This window comes from Amblyomma mixtum, chromosome 8 (genome assembly GCF_055824585.1).
Source record: "Amblyomma mixtum isolate Tamu chromosome 8, ASM5582458v1, whole genome shotgun sequence".
Taxonomy (NCBI): Eukaryota; Metazoa; Arthropoda; class Arachnida; order Ixodida; family Ixodidae; genus Amblyomma; species Amblyomma mixtum.
Window position 1 is genome coordinate 72,617,391 of NC_143019.1, and position 24,461 is coordinate 72,641,851.

General features: G+C 48.0%; 1 protein-coding gene across 1 annotated transcript; it reads right to left on the minus strand.

Moving 5' to 3' along the window:
• Window positions 1-412: 412 nt before the first annotated feature.
• LOC149332971 (BTB/POZ domain-containing protein 6-like) lies at window positions 413-21,382 on the minus strand. The gene is made up of 4 exons (XM_089558512.1): window positions 21,306-21,382; window positions 11,294-11,511; window positions 5,918-6,209; window positions 413-1,788 (listed from the first exon to the last, which is right to left on the minus strand). The coding sequence occupies exons 1-4, from the start codon at window positions 21,312-21,314 to the stop codon at window positions 1,489-1,491; spliced, it is 819 nt and encodes a 272-aa protein (XP_089414638.1). The 5' UTR covers window positions 21,315-21,382; the 3' UTR covers window positions 413-1,488.
• Window positions 21,383-24,461: the final 3,079 nt, after the last annotated feature.

Below are 24,461 nucleotides of genomic sequence, written 5' to 3' on the forward strand. Positions count from 1 at the left end.
TCAATTTTTTGTTTTCGTTGGCAAGAGGGCGCTGCAGATTTATGGTGCAAATATGTGATTCGGTTTTCCTGCGTTACCATGAAAATGCGGCTGGGGAGGACGAAATTCAGACGTTCAGATGCGTTCTTCGCTGGGGTTCGCAGCTGGCGCAGCACATGTCTGATTGAAGGTCATTGGGAGAGGAACGCAAGCGAGCCGTTGACGGTAAGGACAGTTTTAGCATAGCGTATACCACCTAATCACACCGTTGAATGGGGAGCATGTGCAAAATGCCGGTTACGCCTTCGGCGCATGCGCACTTGGGGTAAACGGTATACTAAAACTCTCTAATAATCTGCCGATTAACTAAAGGCACAAGTGCGAATAAATTTTGTAGCACGTAACGTGAAAAACTGTGGGAGATGCAAACGGGTAAGCAAGTGGCTATTTATTGAACATTTCGAAATACAGGAAAATCTTGGGCGACACGGTCCGTGTGTCAAGCTTCGAAAGTGACACGCTTCAAGCATTTTATTGAAAAGCAGCAAGACCACAGTAAGAAAGGAAAAAAAAAGAAAAATGGCAAATCATGCTGGTGGTATCACCTGCAATATGCTGGGATTCCCAATGCGCTGAACATGATGTCTTGAAAGTCAGAAAAATAGAAGGGCAAACGAACTTTTCGGTGTGCACCTAACCCTTAGTTTGTGCAAGAAATAGTAGACGAAATTGTGAATGTGGCAATCTTCGGTATGACATGAAAAAACCAAATAGGCAGTAAAATCCGGGGCATGTTTTCTTTTTTTCGACACGCAGCTAGGTCACACTGGTGTGCTGTAACACCATCTAATATGTGTGCATCACAAACTCGCCAGTTATTGTGTTTGTAAGTTACGAAGCAGATCGCTTAGCACGCGACAGGTAGTGTCCAAGGTTGAGGCGCCACCCCCTACATATTAAACGTCAAAATGTAAATAGTCAAACTAGTTCCATATGGCCGCAAAAGCTTTGCCGATTGGGTCGGAGAAAACGACGCCTATTTCACGACACGGTGTGCACAACTCGGCAGGGTGTTCTCAAGCAAGGTTAATCAGTGACCTTTCCCGAAAATGACCGTTCCCCCAGCAGCACACGCAATCATATTGGGAACGTATTGGCAAATATCGGGCTTACAACGGGCCAGTATAAATCGTTCACGCTGCGCTTCTCAGAGTAAGAGGTTTAAGCTTGTTTTGTACATGTCAAAATGCTGGTGTCCTTTCACAACTCTTCCACTAAATGTTAGTCGCATTTATCACTGTCCAACATCTTGCCTTCCATTATTAAAATAACAACAGTAACACGATATCATGTGCGCACGCAAATAAAGTGTCGCTTAAACAGAAATATCAGATTAAAGGCACTAATCTGTACCTCGTTAATGCCTCAATATTTCGCGAATAGTGCAGCAAGAAATTCTAAAACCTCGAATCCGAACGAATAAACCAAACTTTTCTGGAGCAAAATGAACTAGCGAGGCGTTTTCTCCCGGCAAACCCACGACGGCAGCTCGACGGACTCATTGCCGACCAACACGCACATGATGGCGGAAGCATCGTCCTTTGCTACGACGCTACCAGCTCCCATTGAAGTCATGAAGGTCAGGAACTCCTCTACAGTCAGGGCCAGAAATCTCAACTTGGGCAGGAACGGAGCCATGACGGTCTTGACATCGGCGGGCTTCTCGTCCGCAGTGGCCCTTCTCAGGCAGTAGTCTTGGGCCCATCGGTGTACGGCCAGGAGGACGCACATCTCAGGCACGTTCGTCACCTGCGGTTCAGCAGTTAGCGAAAAGTCCTCCTTGCTACACACTAAATGCCTCCTCAAAATGATGTTCGTTTTTTTTTCTTTATTGCATTTTCACAACGGGTACAAAGAAGTAAAACATGTCAGCAACACTTGCACTGACACGGCAGTTTAAAATTTGTTCAGTTCAACCAAGTCATCCAACACATTTAACCAAGTTGGCTGATCAGGCAGTGCCTGATACACTTCCCTCAGACGTATGACACCTTCAATGAAATGCTCGCGTGGAGATCTCACAACTACTTCTGCATTGTTGAATTGTGTCCTTGTTTTCCATGAACTATGGAGGCCAAGGAGCATAACAGTGTCATAAGGGATGTCCTGTTTTCCTACCGGTAAGAACCTGATGCCATGCGGGTGTAGCGGTAAATCTTTCTTTAAGGTTCTTTGAAGCGCATCCCAGAACAAAAACGCATGCCAACAATCTAAAAACGCGTGATCTATTGTTTCAGGTTTTTTACATAGAAAACAATCGGTTGACCAAGGGACAAAGAGTCCTTTATCATGCATCCATGTTTTGACCGACAGTGTTCCGGTGTGAAGTTTGAAGAACGTCTCATAGCGTTCTTTTGTGTCTTGTCCTCCCCTGTGGTTGTCGTTTTTGCGCTGCCTTCCTACCAAGTATGAATAACCAACTAGCCCAGCACCACGTTTTATTAAGGCGGAAGCCTTTAATGCCTCATCGTTGTAAGCAGGAGTTGTCGAATGAAATGTCACGCTTTTCAATTGGTCGAAACGGTCGTGACGTCAGAGTGCGCGAATTTCAAACGGGGTCAACTGTACTTTGGCTAGTAACCATGCAACCAATTAAAGGGCTCGTATAGTGATGCTCCAAGTAAGTGGGACAGAGTTTAGTTAATTCCTTAATTACCCAACTAGCCTAATTAACCTTTCTAGTCAGGTCAGAAAGATAAATAAAACCGAGTAGGAAACTAGTCGAGCTCGGGAATCGAACCCCGGTCTCCGGAGTGCGAGACGAGCATGCTAACCACTCCACCATGCCTTTTTTTCTTTATTGAACCACTCTACCATGCCAGCCGATTGAAGTTCATAGCTTTAGTCGCTTTTGAACTTTAAATTTACGCCACGGGCTTGCCCCGAGACGCGTTCTATGAACTACAAAGCATTCAGTTTACCAAACGTGCTTTCTATGTGTATATTCTGACGTAAGCACTGCTGCCACAGTCATATAACTTGCGTATGCACAGCTCTTGTGTAGTTTGAGACTAGGATAACTCGGCAAACTGTGTCTAACAATGCACAACGCCACTGACACACCAATCTGCACCCGGCTCTAGACTCCAAAGTCAGGTGCACAACAATGTATCGAAGCACGAAGGATCACTCGCGACTCGTGGTCTCGATGGAAAAAGGGACTCCACGGCAACCCCATTGGAATCAAGTGGCGGTGTCGGTTAGCCTCCGAAATCCGCCGCCAAAACATCGTTGTCACGCTTTTTGTTAGGGTGAACGCCGTGTGGAGGGGATTCATGTATTTTACTTTGCGTTTTTTGTATATAAAAGCTATCGTTCCACTCAAAGTAGCTTCTTTACATAATCAATCGATAGACCAACTTCAATTTATGTTCAGTATCCTTCAGTATCCTTCAATACCCTTTTAACAGTACCCCCCCTCCCCCCCCTAGATTAAATGTTAGTGGCGTCATTTTAGTGGGCTCTGGAATATTTTCGACCAAGTGTGGTTCATTACAGCACACTCACAGACGTTTTCGCATTTAGCGTCCGGTATTCGATCCCGCCACTTCATACACATCGGCGGACGCCTTAGCTGCTGGCCTACCATGACGAGAAGTGCTCTACAAGGTGTTTCAGGGAAGACTAAGTAATTTTCAAAATTGGGCTTTTTGGGGCAAAAATATGGCTTTTGCGGCATTGTATTACCAGTGTTGGCGGTCACCGGAAAGACGGGGAATGATCTTAAGTAGTAAGCTGGTTAGTTCATTTCTCATAATTAAATTTTTTATATCCCAGCTAGGCAACTGGTTGCAATTAGAGATTTGCAGCCGTTCTTTAGTTAGCTGTATCAGTTTTTAGAATTTCGAGAACGCGATTACCCTCGGCCACGGTGGAAGAATAAGCTTATTCTTCCACCGTGCCCTCGGCGCTGTGGTTCGACAAAATTGGCTCCATCGTGCCATGATACATGCGTTTTCGAAATGCATGCAGGCAAAGCAAGCTTGCCAGCACACGTAACTAGTCAAAAAAGCCAAATTTTTCCGAGGGTAATCGCATTTTCTAAATTCTATAAACTGATATGGCTATTACTAACGACCGGCTATAAATATCTAATCCCAACTAGGCGCCTAACTCTACTAGTTAAAAAGTTAATTATTAAAAATTAGTTAACCAGCTTACTACTAAAGACGATTCGTCGGTTTTCTGGTGTCCATCAACACCAGTAATGCCATGCTGAAAAAGCAATATTATGCGAAGCATATTAACGTAGGTTTTGGGTCTTCGCGCGACGCCCGGCGGTGGCCACCATTGACCTTGAAGTGAGATCACATGATGTGACGTCACGTGATGACGTCACACCGGCTGCAGATGGGGCCTCATATCGCGCCGTCGGACGTCGCCCGGCGGAAGCCTCCACGCTTCGGTTCGCGCCGTCGCGCGCGACGCGGCGGCGGCGCCACCATCGCTGCATCACGTGATATGTGACGTCACGCCAGGAAGCGGCGCGCGCCCGCCGTCGCGTCAGTCTCTGTGCCCGCAACCGCGCCAGCGTCTTTGCGCCGGGCGTGTATGCGGTCAAGATGCCTCCAAACGCTAAGGACGTTAATAATAAGAATGCAAAACGAAGGCTGCTTCGCATCCACTGGGCTTAACCTTGATAAGCCTCCAACTTTTTTTTTTACCTCAAAAAAACCTATTTTTGAGAATTACTTGTACAGGGTAAGCAAAAAATCTGAAGAATATCAATTTTTAGTTTTTTGCTAAATATGAAATTACATTCTTTTCTGCATCGTTTGATGTATCACACTTAATCCTGGGCAATTTATATCAACCTGAAAAAGCTATCTGAAAGCAAAGCGGTCAGCGACACACCCCTTTACGAGCGATGTGTTTTTTTTTTTCGTTTTTACTAAAAACTAAAAAAAATTCGAACTGTTACGGAATTTAGCTGCAAGAGAAAGCTCTCTGGCAACCATCCAAGCTCTCTGGCTACCATTCAAGCTCTCTGGTAACCATCCAGAACCCAAACAAGTTCTTCAACAACGTCGTATGGGAGTGTGCTCAAAAAAATGTCTTTGCGGGCCTACAGACAATGAAGATTGCTACATTAGATGCTGTTCTGACCTTCAATGATGGCGCCATCGTAAGAAATAAAGTTCTTGAGGCATGTGGACTAAGTCCGGGCAGCAACACTGTCCGCTGGCTGAAGCAAGTCGATCGGCGTCGAGTTTACTTTGCTGATCGAGCTACGCAGCAAGTGACAAAACAGGCACGAGAAGCTAAACGGCAGGAAAAGAAGCATCAAGCTGACCTAGATGATAACTACGCAGCTGGTGCCTACTGAATAAATTGGTCAAAATGAGTTGGCTAAGTCGAAATCTTGGGATTGAAGGTTTTGTTTACTTTAAACTCAGTTTTCTCAAAACAAGATTTTTTTGTTACGTCGGTACCATTATTTTCTAAATGACAATAGATATCAAGCTGATTTTTTCTGTGTATACAGTACATATACGTGGCAATGTACTGTACCAAAATTATGAGCGTGCAATTAACAATGTTTGTTATAAAATAAAAATATATACAAAATTTGGTCAAAATTAGGGTGTAGAAAGTAAAAAAACCACTAATAATTTCATTGCTCGTATACTAAAATAATTTTGGTACAGCGGCTAGAAGATGAAATTCTGAACAAAATGACATAAATATCTTGCTGTTATCTTTATTAGTTGTTGAGAAAAGTGTACCACAATATGCCCCAAAATACATGGGAAAGATGGGGCTTACCCTGTCCCCTTAAAGTCTTCCCTGAAACACCAGGTATATTACGCGGCTCTTTCGTGCCTTGTCAACGCAGCTGGCAGGTGCACCCACCATGACCCCAGCAAACGCCACTCACCGTGTCGACGACATAGTGCACTGTTTGCTCCAGGCAGTTCGTGAAGCCGTCCGATGAGAGCACAGCCTCAGGGTCTTCCTTGATGACGAGGTCAACCGCGTCGTCGATGTTTCCGCCATCACTCAAGATACAGCAGTCGATAACGCTGCATACGTGTTCGGCTGTCATGTGGGCGTTGATGTAGAGCGTACAGGCCAGCTCCAGCTCCGGCACTAAGTATTTACGGGCAGCGGCTCGCGTGTATGCGGCTTCCTGAACGCTGTTGGTGTTGTGCTTTCCCTTGTAGAGATACCTGAAATATATTTGTTATTGTTGGTAAATTAAAATGCTGAGATATAAGGAGGTGACCCACACAGAGTTCAGCATAAAATTTTAGTTTCACGGTGCCATTAAGTGCAGAAATTCTTTTTCGGTTTTAATAAGGTATATTGCACGGCTGGCGTGTAATATACCGTATTTACTCGCATTATGAACAAACTTTTACTTATGAAATATTTATAAACTTGGTGGTGCGTTCACTGCCCGGAGAAAAATAAACAGAACGCTCACAGGCTATCTCGTCGTCGAGAGTAGAAGCAAGCATGAAATGTATACTGCATAGCGTATTCTAGTACGGCTCATGGACACATAGCCGCGCTTGAGTGTTGGGGAGCCTAACCCATAAGCGGCTTTTCTTTCCTATCTACGCTTTCCCACGCGAGCGACAACGCTTTTCTGTATGGCGACCCGCGTGATCTGAGCTGAGCTGGTTTCTGCCCGTGATGTTGGATGGCGCCACAGGGCCTGTGCCGTTTATGCGCCGCCGGCACTCTCATGACGGCACTGTCGCCTCGCCCATCAGATGCGCCACCAAGATTGCGTGTGCGCCTCCCGTACTGCAGGAAACACCAGTTTTCGCTCCGCGCGCTAGCTTTTACCATCACAGGACCATGGAGACGCTGTTGTTGACACATGCTCCTCTGCGGCGGCAGCGCACACGTAGGCACGAGGAGCGAGTGAACCGAAAGTTTCGCCAATGTTTGTTTGGGTTCAAATCCGTGTTCTCCTCCATTCTGGTGCCAATGTCGCCCACGCCGCACCGACAACGGGAGCTAAAAGCATATCATGGTTTAAAAAATTAAAGCTAGTAAAGATGTGGCACAAAAAGCAGACTGATGAAATTCATACTTCGAACGGTACGACTTGCCTTCTAAAGAAAACTATTCAACACGGTTTCCTTGCTCGAGAGCGTAGTCGGTAATTGTTTTTTCTTAACCCCACACGTAAGGCACCGTATAAGGGCAGATAATGCTGTCCGGAGAGGGCACAAGAAGAGTTCACTCCTAGTAAACCACATTGTGTGGCTAGTTGGTGCATAACGTTGATAGAAAAAACGCCAGCCAAGAAACAGACGAACACAGGAAAACGAGAAGTTAGAAAAGGGACTGGTTTCCTAACTTCTAACTTCTCTTCCTAACTTCTCGTTTTCCTGTGTTCGCCTGTTTTTTGGCTGGTGTTTTTCCTATTAGAGTTAATTCTGGCACAACTCGCAGTATTCAGCGCGAAATCCAACCTCAATAAGTTGCTACAATCCTTCACATGGCAGATCGAACTTTTAGAAGAAACCTTTGCGAGCGGTTCTCTGTTGGTTCATATTCTTATTGGCGGTTCGCCACGTGCACTGAGGCTTGATATTCGGAGGATAGGGCATTATATTATTTTTTACATGCTTCGCCGTTCAAAAAAAGGCCGTCGGCTAGCATTCACTATCGTTATTAGAAGACTTCGCGAGAGAATAGGGGGTGCGTTCATTACGTGAAGGGGAAAATTTATCTTTTTGAGAGCCAAAATAGGGGGTGCGTTCCATATAAGAGCGCGTTCATTATACAAGTAAATACGGTATTGACATAGGTGCCATACTGAGACACGAATATGTCAATCTTAATGCAGCAGTGGCATGGGCGTTTGAGCATTTATTACGTATGCAGGAGGCATACCTCGGAACCATGAACGGTGGCTCACTCACACTAATGTCCATTCGCACTCACATCCACTGACTCACACTCACGATCATATCCAGTCACTCTCACAGTCACTCGCACTCATAACCGGGACAGGACACCCTGTCCCGGAAGTTGACACGCTCTTGATCCTGGGCCTTCTCATTCAGAACAACGGCCGAAACACTTTCACTATCAAGAAACTCAAGTGGATGACGGAAGCGCTTTCGCACCTCTCCCGCAGAGTTACCGACCAACACTAGGGCAATAAGGAGTCTGGTTTGTGCCGTTTCATTCATACGTTCATACTCAGTCGTTTCCTCTGCACAGTCCTATACCTTCGACTCCGACAAGAAGAAATCGCCACCCTTGATGCTATGCTCCGTAAAGCTTACAAGGTGGCCCTACACTTTCCCCCTAGCACCAAACTTCTAAACATCTCCAGCTTGGCCTCCAGAACACTACGCACGAACTCACAGAGGCCCACAGACAAGCACGATACACTCGCCTAGGTCAGTCTTTCACAGGACGGCACATACTTGACACCATCCAAATTCGCATTACAGCAGCCGACCCTACACTACTGCCAGTCCCCCGCCCCATACACACACAGCTTCTAGTAAAGCCCCTCCCTCGAAACACCCACGCCACCTATCGCTCGGCCCGCTGCATATCCCATGCAAAGGCTCCACAAATAATTCAGGGGGGCACTTTGTTGACCTAAAGTGCGGGTGAGGCGAAAGCCTTAAGCGCGGTGTTGCTGCTTGTGTCACTGATGTGTGGTTAAGATGTTAAGCTTCGCCTCTAAGAGCGGAACACGACAGCGTCTTGCAACGCTGCCAGGGAGTCTATGGAACGTCATCGCCCGTTCGGCTCTACGCCTTGCTCGTAGGTAAATTGGTTTTTGAGGAAAGGAAATTATCTGTCTCTAATATCTCGGTGGACACCTAAACCTCGACGTAACGGGAAGGGAGGACGATGGGAGTGAACAAAGACACCGTATTCACTAGACGCGCCTTTGTTCATTCCAAACCATCGAGCTGGCATGGCGGAGTGGTAGCGTGCTGGTCTCGCACTCCGGAGACCGGGGTTCGATTCTCCGAGCTCGGCCAATTTCCTACTCGGTTTTATTTATGTATCTGGTCTGACTAAAAAGGTTAATTAGGCTAATTGGCAAGTAAGCCCCACTAACTTGGAGCATCACTATACGATCCCTTTAATCGGTTGCATGGTTAGTAGCCAAAGTTTGAAATTCGCGCACAGTGACGTCACGACCGTTTCGACCAATTGAAAAGCGTGACATTTCTGTCGACAACTTCTGCTTACAACGATGAGGCATTAAAGGCTTCCGCCTTAATACTACGGTCCGTAGGCCGACGCAATGTTTGGACGCCGCCTGCACGGGCGAAGGCGCGGCACTTGAAGTCGTTGACCACACACACCCATCGCCACCGTTCACCTTCCTGCCACATGCACCCCGGAATCCTCAGAAGAGGCGGCAATCGCGCTTGCCCTTGCACACACTAATGCCCGATACATCCTCAGCGACTCAAAAACTGCACTCCTAAATTCCGCACGAGGGCGAGTATATGAGACCGCTTTCCGCATAATCAGCTCACTCCCCGTAAACTAGCCCCGCCATGTGGAGCTGATATGGGTGCCTGCGCACTCTGGGAACCCCGGCAACGAAGCCGCCAAGGACCACGCCTGAGGTGTTCTCAACCGGGCGACGGCGTAGTCGGGCTCTTCCCGGGAGCGCATGCACTCCATCTGTGAGCTGACCGAGGCATATCGCACCGAACGCCAGCTGTACCCCACCACCAGTCCCTTGACAATTACCACCAAATATTAAGGCACCGCCCCTGACCGGCACCCTTCCTTCCCCTTATCTGCTTTCCCGCATCCAGCCGGTAGCATACACATCCTCTTGTACCCAATGCACCCACCCCTACACTACTCGTAATCACATTATCCTAGAATGCCCTGCGGACCCTCTCCCACGGGGCCCGGAGCTCCTGACCGCTTGGGAGGATGGGAAATCCTGATGCGCTCGACAGACCCAGCCAGGCAGAAGATCGCCACTGACCGGGCCTCCCACGTCATAGAACTCCATGAACTCATGAACGTTTAGCGCAGTGGGGTCGTGCAGGGAACCGGAAACCTACGTGTCCCAAATCCCACGGTCACTAAAGTTATTTCTCTCTCTCTCTCACTTACACTTATGTCCACTGGCACTCACATTCACTAGCACTCATACTCACAGACGTGTGAATGAGGCGATATGAGAGCACTCATGAGTGAGCGTGCCGACCTATGGCAGGAGGTGCGGGGTTCGATGAACTCCGATCTGTAACATCGCCCGGTGCCAACCAGTTTATCGATGGTTCCAAGCTTTCCTCTGGCCAGGTGCACGTTTTTGTAGCGATAGCTACACTACGGTAGCTACGCCAGCCGCTTCGCCTCTTCGGCATGGTCGCACATTCGCCGTGGTCGTACTTTTGCCGCGATTGCACCTCGGCCATAGTCGCATCGACCTTGAGCCGTTGCCTAGCAACCGCCGCGGTGGACACCCCAACCGCACTGTACAGGAATGGAGGAAGTGGAAGTGAAAGAAGAAAGAGAAAGGGGGGGGGGACATAATGAAGAAAATGAAAATTGTATTTAGAGAAAGGAAATTGCGCAGTAATTGTCTCGCATATCTCAGTGGTCACCCGTTATTCGTTTTGTAGAGGAAGGGAGGAAGTGAGAGTGAAAGAAGGAACAGAAAAGGGGCCGTAATTAAGAAAATCAATTTGAGGAAAGGAAATTGCGGTAACTGTCTCACATAACTCGACGTCAGAGATTACTCAGTAAACCATCAGTAGCATTACATCGCTTAACCACGGGGAAGCCTAAGCGTAGCCATGGCCTGTAGCCCCTTATAATGACGCAGTAATTCTCTGTCATCTCGGTGGACACCCGAACCGAACCGGAAAGGAGGGAGTGAACGAAGAAAGAGGGGCATTAATGAAGTCAATGCAAATTGTATTTGAGGAAAGGAAATGAAGCAGTAACTGTCTCACATACCTCGATGGACACCCGTCATCCGTTTGTAGAGGAATGGAGGAAGTGGGAGTGAAAGAAGAAACAGAAAGAGAGGCTTAGTGAAGAAAATGAGTTTGAGGAAAGGAAATTACACAACTGTGAATTCACGTCCAGGGAGAACGCTCAGCGAAGAGCAGCGGCCAAAGACTGACTTTGCAATTCGACTCAGCGCGTTCCATTATCGCGTCACCCTAGATTGAACCAGAACTAAACCACAGCCATTTTTTTTTGGAGTGAAATCCCTTAGCAGACAGGTGTTGACCCGCCGTCTTGCAGGGTCAAGCACATTAGCAGACGACTGCCGTGAACTCACTTCAGTAAGCCGTAGAAACCGTCCGGATGGAGGTCCTTAATCACCACGGTGCCTGTCTCGGCGAGCGGCCCGTAGAACATAGCGCCGAACACTTCGTTCCTCAAGGCCAGAAGTTGCCTGTGGCCCTTGAATGTCTTCGAGACTGCGTACTTCTCCGGCGTCACTGCGAACTCGACGTCGGCGTACTGGCCGCTTTGCAGGAATTTCTTGAAGTTGAACTAGCCCACGTGACAGGCGTCGGGAACATGAAAGACAAAACAAAATTAGTGCCTCCCTCAAGTGCATGTTTCTTTTTTTTTTGTTGCGGAAGCAACACTACGCTAGGTGTGAGCGATTTCGCGGAGCCCCGGAGAGCCCCAGCTACGCATGTGCGAGGAGCGAGTGACGCCAGAGTAGCGCGGAGCCACCGCCGACTCCTCCACTGCGCGGGTGACTCAGAGGTGCCGTCGCCGCTGCGCCAACAGTGCATTCTCCAGAAGGAGTGACGTCACACGGCGCACAGCTGCGGCGCTGGGAGCCACCGCCGGCTCCTCCACTACGCGGGTGACTCAGAGGTGCCAGCGCACCGTTGCTTCCGCAATTCCACTCGGGATGGCGATTGGTCAAACCACAGGCAATTTTTTTATTTGTCGTGCTAATTTATATCTTGCGCTCATTCCCTACCCTGTTTTATACTGATCATAAAGGCAGTCTTGTACTGCACTGCAGTACTGCAGTCTTGTACTGCGGCACTTCTGTTTGAAAAAACTTTCTTTGCAGATTCCTTCTGTATTTCATTTTTGTTAATAAATTAAGCAGCAATATAAACGCTCGTTTGTACGTCTATAAAGGCTTGTCAGCTGATGCACCACAGCTTTTAGAAAAATCACCTCGTCATGGAGCACAACACTGGAGGTGACCCCTGAACTCAAGGATGGCATGGCTGAAAATTTCCACGAACCATAGTTGGACATAAATTCGCCATCCGAAGTGACTCAAGGAAACACACCGCGATAGTCCAATAATCGTCCAATCCGAACACAGCACCTGTCATCCCTGTCCGAGTGCAGCGATTGCGTTACGGTGCGAACAGGGCATTTCTGGCTACATCGCGCCACAATACATGCGCTTTCGAGAAGATGGCAGGCATAGCAACCTCTCCACACTGCAAACCGAAAAACACCCGGATAGGAGTAAATGGCTCATCGCGTAGCGCACTCCCGAAAAGGGGTTTTTATACTCCTCAGAATAGGAGTATATCGTCTACTCCTCTGCTTGAAGGGGTACTTTCGGAGTGCTAGAAGGAGTAAAGTGTTACCGCTCTGCAGACGGGAGTTTATTTAGGAGTAAAGTTGTGATCACAAAGGAGTTAGCATGGCAATTAATAGAAGTATTATATACTCCTTTGCAGCTACTTTTATAGTACATTTCAGGAGTACGTGCCTGTTCCTTTTAAGTAGTTTTGACAGGAAATTTTTTGAGAAATTTTTCTTACTGTAGGGTTACATTTATGATTCCCAAACGAGTATATTACTTCACTTGATGCGGAAGCCGATTTGAAATAAAGTATTCGTATGGAAGGCTCATTTTAGAGCTTGATATTCCAGGATAAATGCGTCGATGAACTTACAGTGATTTATTTCAAACAATATTTTATTGGGTACAAAACATTTGAGACATGTGTTCGGCAGCTTGCTTTCGACGGTTACAGAGAACCAACGTCTTGGCCCCTGTAGAAAAGAAGAGTGCCTTAACCCACGCTGTCATTGGGTACATAATTTAAATACCCAAAGGAATGAAAAGAGATGCCACACTTGAAAGCAAGGAGGGAACCTTGAAATGCTTCGCTGTCAACATACAGGCTCCTTCTGAAAGAAAGATTAGAAAAAAAAATGCATCAGAGGAATTGCACCTCTAAGCTTGAAGTATGACGTGCTTCAAGTGTAGAAGTCAATGTCCCAAAGCCGTTCAGAGTGCACTTTTCAATAAAGTAGGTATTATTGAAGTTTAAACGTTTTTCATGACAAAAGATTAGCTAGTAGAACATAGTAGGTAATCAACTAGCTAATACATACCTGTACCCTGTCGGATGACAGCGGCTAAACGCGGTTTTCAGGGAATCACAAATTCCAGAGAGCCGCTTTCGTAAACGTTAAGGCAATACGGCGAATGGGAAGCAGCATCGATAGGGAACATTTTTTCCGCAAAGAATAAAACTGAAAAAAATAAAATGGTCTTACTGAGGCACTTGCGCATTCGCGCTGCCTTTGGCTGCGTTCCTGCACCAAAAGAGGCCTCGAGATATAATTTTTTTTTTACTTGTCAGAGGTTCCTCATGCTTTTCAGGCCCCATATCAGAACCAATTACTGAAATCAAAACATGCAAACAAAAGGCAGCGCTTTGCATACACGCAGCGGAAGCTTACATGCAATTTCCTTGATGGGAGAGCCCGCAGCTACGCATTTTCAGGACGTCATCATTCTGTGTATAGGTCAAAGGCAGGGCAAGGGTGACTGACATAGCAGGCATTGTTAGGAATAGAAAGCTACCACCAGACCCACCCTCCCGCCGCCACCTGTCTTCTGTTAAGCTTTGCCCTCACATTCGTGGCCAGGGTTCAAAAGAAAACATTCTACACAGGTCTATCTGGCTGGGAAAGGAATATACTTTCGGGAAAGAACGCCAACCAAAAAAAAAAAAAAACATGTTTCGGAATCTTCTTGGTTCTTTCAGCAGACTGCGAGTGACTCACAGCTTGCCTTTTTTAAGCCTTCGGTTAGTCATCCGCCGGGTCACTGATCGTAGACAGTTGATGCAAGGATAGTTCCCTCGAAGTCAGTCTTGTCAACCCGCGCTTCCTTCGTTGTTCATTTGTTTGACATCCGCTTTGTGCTGCTTCAGTTTTTCTGGGAAATGCTTGCTTTCGCCAATGCACTACGTCCAGCACGAGCAGGGGCTCCTGTACACTGGCGTATGCTTTATTCTTTTTCTGTCGCTGCCTTCCTGGGATCAGTAGTCTGAACCGGAACGCTTGCCTCCACGAGTTTCACATAATGGAATGTGTTCGGAAACTGCACGCGAAGTGGAAACTTCTTTTCAAATGCGAAGAGCTTACAAGATACCACATTTTGGAACTAGACGCCTAACCATCCAGAAAAGGCAGTGTTCAGTATGGTTGAAACCTCATGTCCGCTGCCGAAAATCGCTGCAACGTTAAGATGCCACCAACTCGGAAAATGTAACAGTTTAGCTAATCTCTGTGAGCGCTAAGGCGTCGCCATGTCCTGTGCTATGACTGAAAAGAATAAAATCGCTTGCATTGTTTGCATAACAAGGCCCTCTTAAAACACAGGAAAGGAAGCAACCGATTAGGGCAGGGTTCTCAGCACTGTTCGTAATAACGTGAGAAAAATTCACAGACCCCAAGGCTGTGCATTTTCACCTGTCATTGCCTGTACAGCTTTTCCATATTCATGGGGCGTGAACGCATGAAGAAAATTTGGTCCCTAGAAGAACTGACCGTACTTCCAGCTGTACATGTTAGCCTAACAGCCACGACTGCAGTGCCACACTCTTTTTTTCAGCCGCATGCAACAACAAATTTCTCAGAAACTTACTTCATGCCTGCTGTGTGAGTTGGCTCCACCGGACCACAATGAAGCCTTTGCTGTTTTGCTGTTCTCGTTAAGCCTTTCATCTCGGCGCACCCGTGGTTCACAGCAAGTCTACGCACACTGAAAAGGGAGCGGCGTTAAGTGCATGCGCGTCTATGGCATCAAAGGAGAGTTTAATACTGCTTACCAGAACACACGACGATGATAATCCGGTCTTTAGTATTCTTGCAATACAGCGAAAGAACGAGGGGCCGACGATGTCGAGAAAACTGGTGCGTCACACACACACCGCCCTGTCGGCGCGGCGAAACGGCAGCAGCCAACACTTGTATGCTGCGTAGACAATGAATGACTAGCCGCTGCTTCTGCACATATTGCTGGCTTGCGTGAGACGTTCATTGCAGCACGTTGCTGCTAAGGTCGATGATGTCCAGTCTTACGTCACGACAAGAGCGCGCAAAGGAGCGGGTGGCAAACTGGCGGCTTCGGGGAGGTCGACGCGTCACACACCGCCATGTTGGCTCGGCTGAGCTCGGCTGGCTAAGCCTCTCGCAGACTGCCGTCGCAGGCGATGCAACACCAAGCGTTCTCCGAATACACTGGGGGCTTCACAGGCACTGTCTGTGGCGCACATTGGTGCGCGAGGTTGCGGCGATCCGGTGTCTTGTAACATGACAAACGTGCGTGAAGCAGCAAAAGCAGAGGCGAGCAGGCAGCGACGACAGAGCCGGCGTCGTCACCTGCAAGTGCAGCGAACCGGCAGCTGCCACTGGGCGGCGGGCAGACACAAAGGAGTGCATAAAGGGCCTGAAGGAGTATTGAAGCCGACATACTCCTGCTTGCAAAAGTAGTAAAATCATGTAAATGCTTTATTTTACTCCTCGATTTCGCGACGGCAGTAAAAAAGGAGGATTTCCTCTTTTTTACTACTTAAAGTCGATTGCGCAATTTTCAATAAGGAGTTTAAAAGCGGACACTAGCCATTTATACTCCTATTTGGGCTTATTTGTGTTTACAGTGCAGTGCACTCAACTCGTCACAATAGGCAAAATTTGTTGGGCCATAGCGCCGAGGATAACAATGTTCCCGAAATTCTAAAAAAAAGATGTATATTAATTACGGTAGGCTGCACGCCTTTAACAATTAAGGAGCCTAACAGTAATAGTTAACTATTCAGTATTTGTTAACCTGCTTGCTTGTTAGCACATCTTAGCTGTATTCTGATGGACTACAGCGCTGTCAGTGCTATGCCGAAAAAAAGTGCTCTTCTAACTCGAAACGGCTATTTTAAACAAACTGTGTAAAGTCTTAGGTAAAACACCCCGTATAATTTCTGGTGTTTATCAATGGCAGAATAACAGATTATTTTTTAAATATATTTTTATACAGCCGAAAAAAAATAAAAGCACATGCCGCTGGTGGGACCCGAACCCACGACCTCCGAATTGCGAGCAAAAGTTCCCGAAAGAACTGACACAGACACGTAGACAGTGACAACACCAGTCAGGATTCTCGTGCTACCGCCTTACGCTCATAAGGTGACTTAAGCGTCGCAATAGTTTTCATTCCATCACAAACAGCGGGCAACGTCGAGACCGATGGAATAAAACTGTACAGTGCATATAATCAGGGAAAATACAGGTGCACCCTACAGTCCCGTTGGAATATAGGACTCTGTACACCACGAAGCATCTGCGAACACCGTACCATCATATGCCACAAAGGGTAACAGCCGTTCTCAATAAGGGAAATCTGTAACTTGATAAATGGTAGAAAAGAACCGCAACAGGAACAGGGCGTGAGAAGACAAGCGGACAGAACGAGCGGCCGTCCTGTCTACTTCTCTTCATTGTAAGTTAGTAGTGGGGTAGGAGGTTCCACGGCATCCGCACTGGGTTTAATCCCGTCGGGTCTACCCTCCGCCGGCTAAGACACCAGATAAAGGGGAGGAACAACACCTCCGAAAGCTACAGATCAACACTTACAACAACCCGCGAAGACTACACGCCATAGACCCGGAGTCATCTGACTCACAATGCAAATTCTGCGGGGAGAAGGCGGACCTGTACCATATGGTATGAGCTTGCCAACGAAATCAGGCGATCACTGTTAATAACCAGCAAACGCAGGAGGGGTGGGAGGCAGCTCCGACCAGCTCGGACGAAAAGAGTCAAAAGCAACTCATCGAAAGAGCCCGGACAGCAGCCTACGCCAATGGAGTTCCGGACTGAGAGCTCCAACCACCGCTACAACCTCCTAAACTATTTCATTAAAATATTTTCACCTCCACTGCTTCTCTTCACATGTCCTGTTCCTGTCGCAGTTCGTTTCGACCCTTTGACACTTCGGACCAACTGGCCCAGAACTTCGCCGTGCTGAATCTGAAACTTGAATAATGACCTTTGTAAACGTGACCACAAGTCTTCAGTCGAATACCGCGGATTAACTCCCTCCATCTCACAATTTATTGCCATTGAAGAAGTAACTGCAGCTGGCCTCAGCAAATTAGAAATCGCACGCTCAGTATTGACCGCGCGTTGTAACAGCCTCAGGGTGGTCGACGCATTGGCTGTCATGTACCGGATTGTCACGATGGCCGATTTCACGGGAGGTAGCCATTCAGAGAACGTTATCGCGTCAAGAAAAGTTTAAGCCTTTAGTTTCCGATTTTCTAGCGCCTGTTCTAAGGCCATAACATTGAATGCCATATTACCCAGAAAATACAGTGTCGGCGCAGTGAACGAAAAACCACGATCATATCTGTGGCAGGTGGTGCCCAGACCTGGAAGGCAGTTGGGCCGTCCATGTCACGTGATCTTCCGGCGTCATCAAAACCTGGCCACCGCATAGTGAGCAAACTGCCCCCCTTGGCAGGTGGCAGTTAAATTAATGATTGGTCACACCGGAAGAGCAACCTGGGCCACACAAGGCCCACCGCTGGGAGCAGCTGCCATCGCAGGGCAACGGCGCATCCCTTAACCGCTGCACCACTGCGTCAGCAGAGGTATGAGGACATCCAGGGGTCTATGAATGTAAAGTAGAGAATGACCTTCTGCATACAGGGGAATTAACCCATTACACTATCGCGTCGTACCCTTAGGCGGAGCTAAATGTAGCCTCTTTAAGAGAGGGTTGTGGCTCAGCAGAACCTAGGTCGATCTGCAACGTCCATCAAAGGTTCAGGGCAAGCGTTCGGGCTGCGAGCGAGCTTAACACCTATGGATCGTCGTCGTCTTTCATACACACAGTTCACCGCACTGAACGAGCGTGGCTGCTACGCTAAAGCTCCAATTTTTTTTGTTCACGCTGTAGTGCAAGCAGACATCTCTGTCGGTAACGCATTACCAGAACAACGAAGGGTTATACATTTAGTGCGACCCCCAAGTATCCGGCGCCCATTCAGGGTAACAAAAACACAGCTGAGATCGACAAAGCTGGAAGAAGCAAGCACGCGTCACAATACGGACTAGTGCCGCTTCCTCTGAATTGCCCAGGTGGTACGCGATAGAGAAAAGTTACCAGCGTGACTGCAATAGCCTGGGAAAGAGGTGCCCCATTCAGTCTAGAGGACGTGATATGTCTTCAAGGGCACGCACAGACAACCCAAGTGACACGGGAAAGCACCATATCTCAAGGTAACCAAAGAGCCACGCCCAGAGGACTGAGTCTCTGGGCCTTGAGGAGGAAGCATGAGTAAACCATCGGCTCTACCTAGTCGTCACCAGTTATGCGTAAACGACCAACGTCAGCCTCTTATAAAAGCGAGCGATAAACGAGCCACAAAAACTCACATCTAACGAATCGCCAATGAGCTTTATACGAAGGCATGCGCAGCAGATAGATCCGCAGATATGGATATGGCGTAGGTATTTCACAGGGGCAATTCTTTCCACTGTGTTTCCACAAGCTAACACTGTGAAGGACGTGCTTGCATCAAACCTTCTGCATGCGCTCATTTCAGGCAAGCTTTGACTCTCCTCTAGAGCATCCGTGGAATTCATGCGAACACGCCGTGGGGACGTAACCGAAGTTTACGATAGGCAGCTAAGCACTAGAAGTGGTAAGGGAATACGTCTACTTATGGCAGGTAGAGACCACAGATCCGGATCACGAGAGTGAAACAGCAAGAATAAGAATGGGGAGGAATAGATTTCGCAGGAACTCTCAGGTCATCAACAACCACTTGCGAGTATCGTCTACAAACTGAAACTATCGAATAGCTCTGTCTCGCGAACACTCACTTTTGGCGCACGGACTCGGAGGCTAACGAAAACGATTGAAATTAAGTTAGCACTGTTAAAGTTAAGTTTAGAAAAAAGGACAGTCCCGCGATCTATAGAAAGGAAGACGGAAGGTATAAGACACAGGAAGAAAGCGGAGTGGGTCAACGAACTCGAGTTCATGATATCCGAGTTGAAATAATAATAATAATAATAATAATAATAATAATAGAGAAGAATAAGAATGGGGTGGAGCGCATATGGCAGGTTATCTCAGATCATGAATGGCAGTTTACCAATATCCCTCAAGAGAAAAGTATACAGCAGCTGTATCTTACCGGTACTCACCTGTGGGGCAGAAACGTGGAGGCTAACAAAGAGGGTTCAGCTTAAGTTAAGGACAACGTACTGAGCTATGGAAAGGAAAATGATAGGCGTAACGTTAAGAGATCGGAAGCGGGCGGAGTGGGTGAGGGAACAAACGCGCGTTAATAATATCCTAGTTGAAATCAAGAGGAAGAAGTGGGCTTGGGCAGGGCATGTAATGCGAAGGCAAGATAACCGCTGGTCCTTAAGAGTAACGGAGTGGATTCCAAGAGAAGGGAAACGTAGCAGGGGGCGGTAGAAAATTAGGTGGGCGAATGAGATTAAGAAATTTGAGGGAGTAAGGTGGCCGCAAGTGGCAATTGGGACAGGGTTAATTGGGGAGACATGGGAGAGGCCTTTGCCCTGCAGTGGGCGTAGTCGGGCTGATGATGATGATGATGAGTTGAAATCAAGAAGACGAAATGGACATGGATAAGGCACGCAGTGCGAAATGAAGATAACTAATGGTCTCTCAAGGCAACAGAGCAGCCTCCTAGATAGGGGATAGCGTAGCAGAGGGCGACAGAAAGTCAGCTGGTCGGACGGGATAAGGGGGCTTGCGGAGATAAGGTGGCTGCATCTGACGCAGGGCATGGTTAACTGGAGGGATATGGGAGAGGCCTTTGTCATGCAGTGGGCGTAGTTAGGCTGCTGGTGACGATGACGACTGTGCTATTATTAACGCGAAAGCATTACTTGGCTATGCCGACGACTTTGTGCCCGCAAAACGTGCCGGCAGCGTTTTCTCCGTTCGCGTGTCGGTTAAGCGAAAAAGAATGATCGGTTGTGATAGAGGATGATGTACGTCAGGATGACGCACGTCAAGATTTGGTCGATGTAGAGTAATTAGCTAATTAATTAGAGCCAAAAATATCACATAGACGTCAAAAAAGCATCAGACGTCGATATAGTACAAAGACGTGAAAACAGTACTAGACGTCAAAATTGCGGGAAAAACGAAAGCACGTCACAGAGGATGATAAAATATCGTTGTACAAAATATTTGATTGATATGAAGTAATTAATTAGACGCAAAAAGACCAATTAGACGTCAAAGTACTCCCGACGTGCATATAGTGCGAGGACGTGAAAACAGCGGTAGACTTTTTAACTGGAAGAAGTAAAGAGACAGGTAAACAGTCTAAAGTGAAGCAAAGACGCGACGAGTTTGAAGGAGGCAGCAATGTTTTCGCATTCTCCCAATGCGGGTCGCGCCGCAGTGATCTCTAACGCTTTTTTTTTTCAGCAGTTTACTATGAGCGAGTGCAGATGAGCAAATTTTTTTCACAGATGCCCCCCCCCCCCCCCCCCTCGAATAAAAGTTAGCTGTGGTTAAACCCGGCTGAACCTAATAAGACGAGCGAAAGCTCTGTTACGGTAAGCACAAGCCACACGCTTTTATATATATAGCGAACGGCGCGTCACGCGATTTCCGACAGTTGCGAGAGTGTTGTCGGCTCCGCTCCACATACGCAGCTGTCGCGAGGCGCAGCGAGTCACGTGATTCGATGCGTGCGAGGAGAGCGAGCGCCGTCGCCTCAACGCACGCAGCTGTGGCGAGTCACGTGGCGAATCACGCGACATGACGTCAGAGCCAAGCCCCCGCTCCTCCTGGTTTGAAGGTCAAATTTCATAGCCACATGACCTTCATCTTTGTACGGGAGGAGTACTTAGAGTTTTCGCTCTACAAGCGAATAAACAAAACTGGCTGTCACTTCTCTACCACCAAGACGCATTCCATGTGCAATGTTTTTTTTCTGGAGCTTCACACATTATACGTAATCGATGATTTAAACATTGCCAATAAAGGATGCGAAAAAATGAACACTCACGGCGAACATTGTTGTCAGCGTTGAAACACGTTGCCTGCTGCAACAGGTAATGAAGTGGCGCTAGCCTGCGGCATTCAAAATACATTTGTAAGGAGGTAGCTGCTACCAGCTCTAGGTAATTATGTGCAGCTAGAAAATAAGCAAAAAAGAACGGAGAAAACAACAGCCATGGTTTTCCAATATTAGAAGCCCGCCATTCGAAACAGCACACACCACATGTTGCAATGGCCTATCGCCACCGTTCGGCGGATTAAAACTTCCCCACATGGACATACTAAAGTCCATAAGAAACGGCCAGCACTCTGAGGAAAGACATGGCATGTTAACACTAACGGGGGCGTTAAGGTTGACAGCAAAATGATGATATTCACATTAAGAACTCAATCATGCTTTCCAAACCGGCCGATGAACAGCAAAGCACTTCATGCATCACTCTCTGTGATCTTGTAGATATTCAAGTCCCACCCTCGAAAACTTTTGACAGCCCCTCGAGCCCTTCTTCACCGAGAAATTATCCTCGAAGTTGCAACTTTTGAACGGCTCGCTAACGTCCAACAAATAGCCGCATTAACTTTGAAGCAATATCCTTTTCATGTGCATCTTGTTTTATGTTTCCTTGCAGCGCAATAGACGCGCACACGATACGGGCGCTGCGGGGTAGGCGAACGACTCGAATTCGCTGCACTCTCCCCCCGTCTACCCATTCCCTCTCGCGACCGTAAAAGCGCGCTCTTCCGCCCCGTTTAATCGAACGTCCACAGCCGGCATATCACGAAATCTGACCAGTTGCGCGCTAAGCGCCCTCATGTGATCCTGAAAAAAAAGCCCACACCTTGTTCGCGTGAAGGAGGCACAACTCAACGCACGGCTTCAATAACGCTGCGCCAAGTATGACTGTCTGATCCGCGCTTCACCAGTGCAGCCAGAATCCGCCAGCGACTTCACCGCCCCCCCCCCCCCCCCCCCCTTTTTTTTTTGGCTGACAACACGTGAAAAGCAGCGAAGAGCATATGCGCTCCGAGTCGGCTGCCTCCGATTCTACCACACGAAGAGCAAAAAAGCACTACACGCATCACTGAGAAGCCACGAAACGAAGACTCGAAAAGATTCTCTGCGCAGTGCAAACGAGTGAATCATGAGTAAGTCACCACGCAGAGGTTGCGTGATTTTACGGCACATCATCTCGCCCATGTAATAGCGGGCTCGGGGAAGTCGCATTTCACGGCACGTATAAACGGCGTCAGTCAAAAGCGGAAGTTTACGGGGCCTCAGCCAACGCATGCAGATACGACTTTCTCGCACGTGCATGGCGCAACGGACGAACGCTTACACTGCTTAGACACTTGCCTGTTTAGAAGAGGATACTTTTCAGGGGATCCGATGCCACGGCCACTTTCACGGCTTCGAGAAGGCAGGAACCACAAGCGGTGAAAACGAAACCACCTCAATTGCCTAAGCAAGGAAGGAGAAGCCTGTTCACAACCGGCGGAACGCGGCCGCTACGTTAGCAAGAGGGCGCCACTGTATATCCCAGTGGCGCTGGCACCCTCACCCAACCCTGTTTCGGTTTCGTAAACGGGCATCGAATGATCACAGTAGCGTGCATTTTCGTGTGTGCGTAGGAGGGTGATCGCGTTAGCGGGCTGCTTGTGTTTTCAGTTGCCCGGAAAAATTAGAGGGGACACTTAATTAAGCTCTGCCTTAAGTGTACGACGCGATAGCGTGATGGGTTAATTACCATATATGCAGAAGGTCATTCTCTGTCTTGCATTTATAGATCCCCGGGATTCCTCACACCCCTCCTTCCACAACGGTGCAGTGGTTAAGCGATACGCCGCTGCCCTGCGATGGCAGCCGCTACCATTGGTGAGGCTTGTGCCGCCCAGGTTGCTCTTCCGGTGTGACCAATCATTAATTTAACTGCCGCATGCCACGGTGGACAGTCTGCTCACTGACTGGTGGGCAGGTTGTGATGGCGCAGCAAGGTCACCCGACCTAGGTGGCCCACCTTCCTCCTAGGTTGTTCACGGGGGACACCTGACAAAGTCATGCTTGCAATTTTTTTGCTCACAACTGACAACACGGAGGCCGGATTTCCTCGGTAACGAGGCCTTTAACGCTATTGCGTTAAAAATGAATCCTATAGTTTGGTTTGGTTTATGGGGTTTAACGTCCCAAAGCGACTAAGGCTATGAGAGACGCCGTAGTGGAGGACTCCGGAAATTTCGGCCACCTGGGGTTCTTTAAGGTGCACTGACATCGCACAGTACGCGGGCGCCTCTTGCGTTTCGCCTCCATCGAAACGCGGCCGCCGCGGCCGGGATCGAACCCACGTATTTCGGGTCAGCAGCCGAGCACCATAGCCACTGAGCCACCGCGGCGGCTAAATTAATCCTATCCACTGGAAGCAACGAAACCTTGCGATTTTCGACTGGATTCTTTCAAGTTTTTTACTGTTGCTTTTAGTACACGAATTCCACACGACGCATGCATACTCGAGCTTAGGCCTCATTAGTGCATGAATAATAGGCGAGTAGTATAATCAGAGGGGGCTCTCGAACGTTTGTTCCGTAAAAAAAAAATAGCTCGCGCAGATATGGTACCCATGTGAATTCCAGGAATTCACCAGAATTTCAGTTTACTTGGTATCTGCCCTCAAAGCCGGCGTTGCAGATGGGGGAAGGTGATGAGAGGAGAGGGCACAATGCTTCCAGGCAGCGCCATTACATAACAGGCTCACATTGGCATACATTACGTTACAACAATGCGATAAGAGGTTGACATGATAGAATAGAGTAGTTTAATTTTGGGGAAAAAATGGATGCAACGCCGGTGCAAAGGCAACCGCATGCAAGATCTTATCGTCAGCTGAGCACGGGGAGACGGAGCAGCTGTCCAAGTCCTCCGCCACTGCTGCTCCGTCAAAGGTTGAGGCTTCACACACACACAGCCCGGGCTTTTCAGCTTTGCTAGTGTAGCACTTTCGCACTAAAAACAACCTAGAACTACAGTAAAAATCGGAGGGTACACTTACGCTCCGCCTTAAGGGTATGATGCAATACCGCAGCGGGTTAATTCCCATATGTGCACAAGGTCACTTTCTATATTCATAGATCTCTGGGAATCTTCATATCCCTCCTGGCGCAGTGGTGCAGC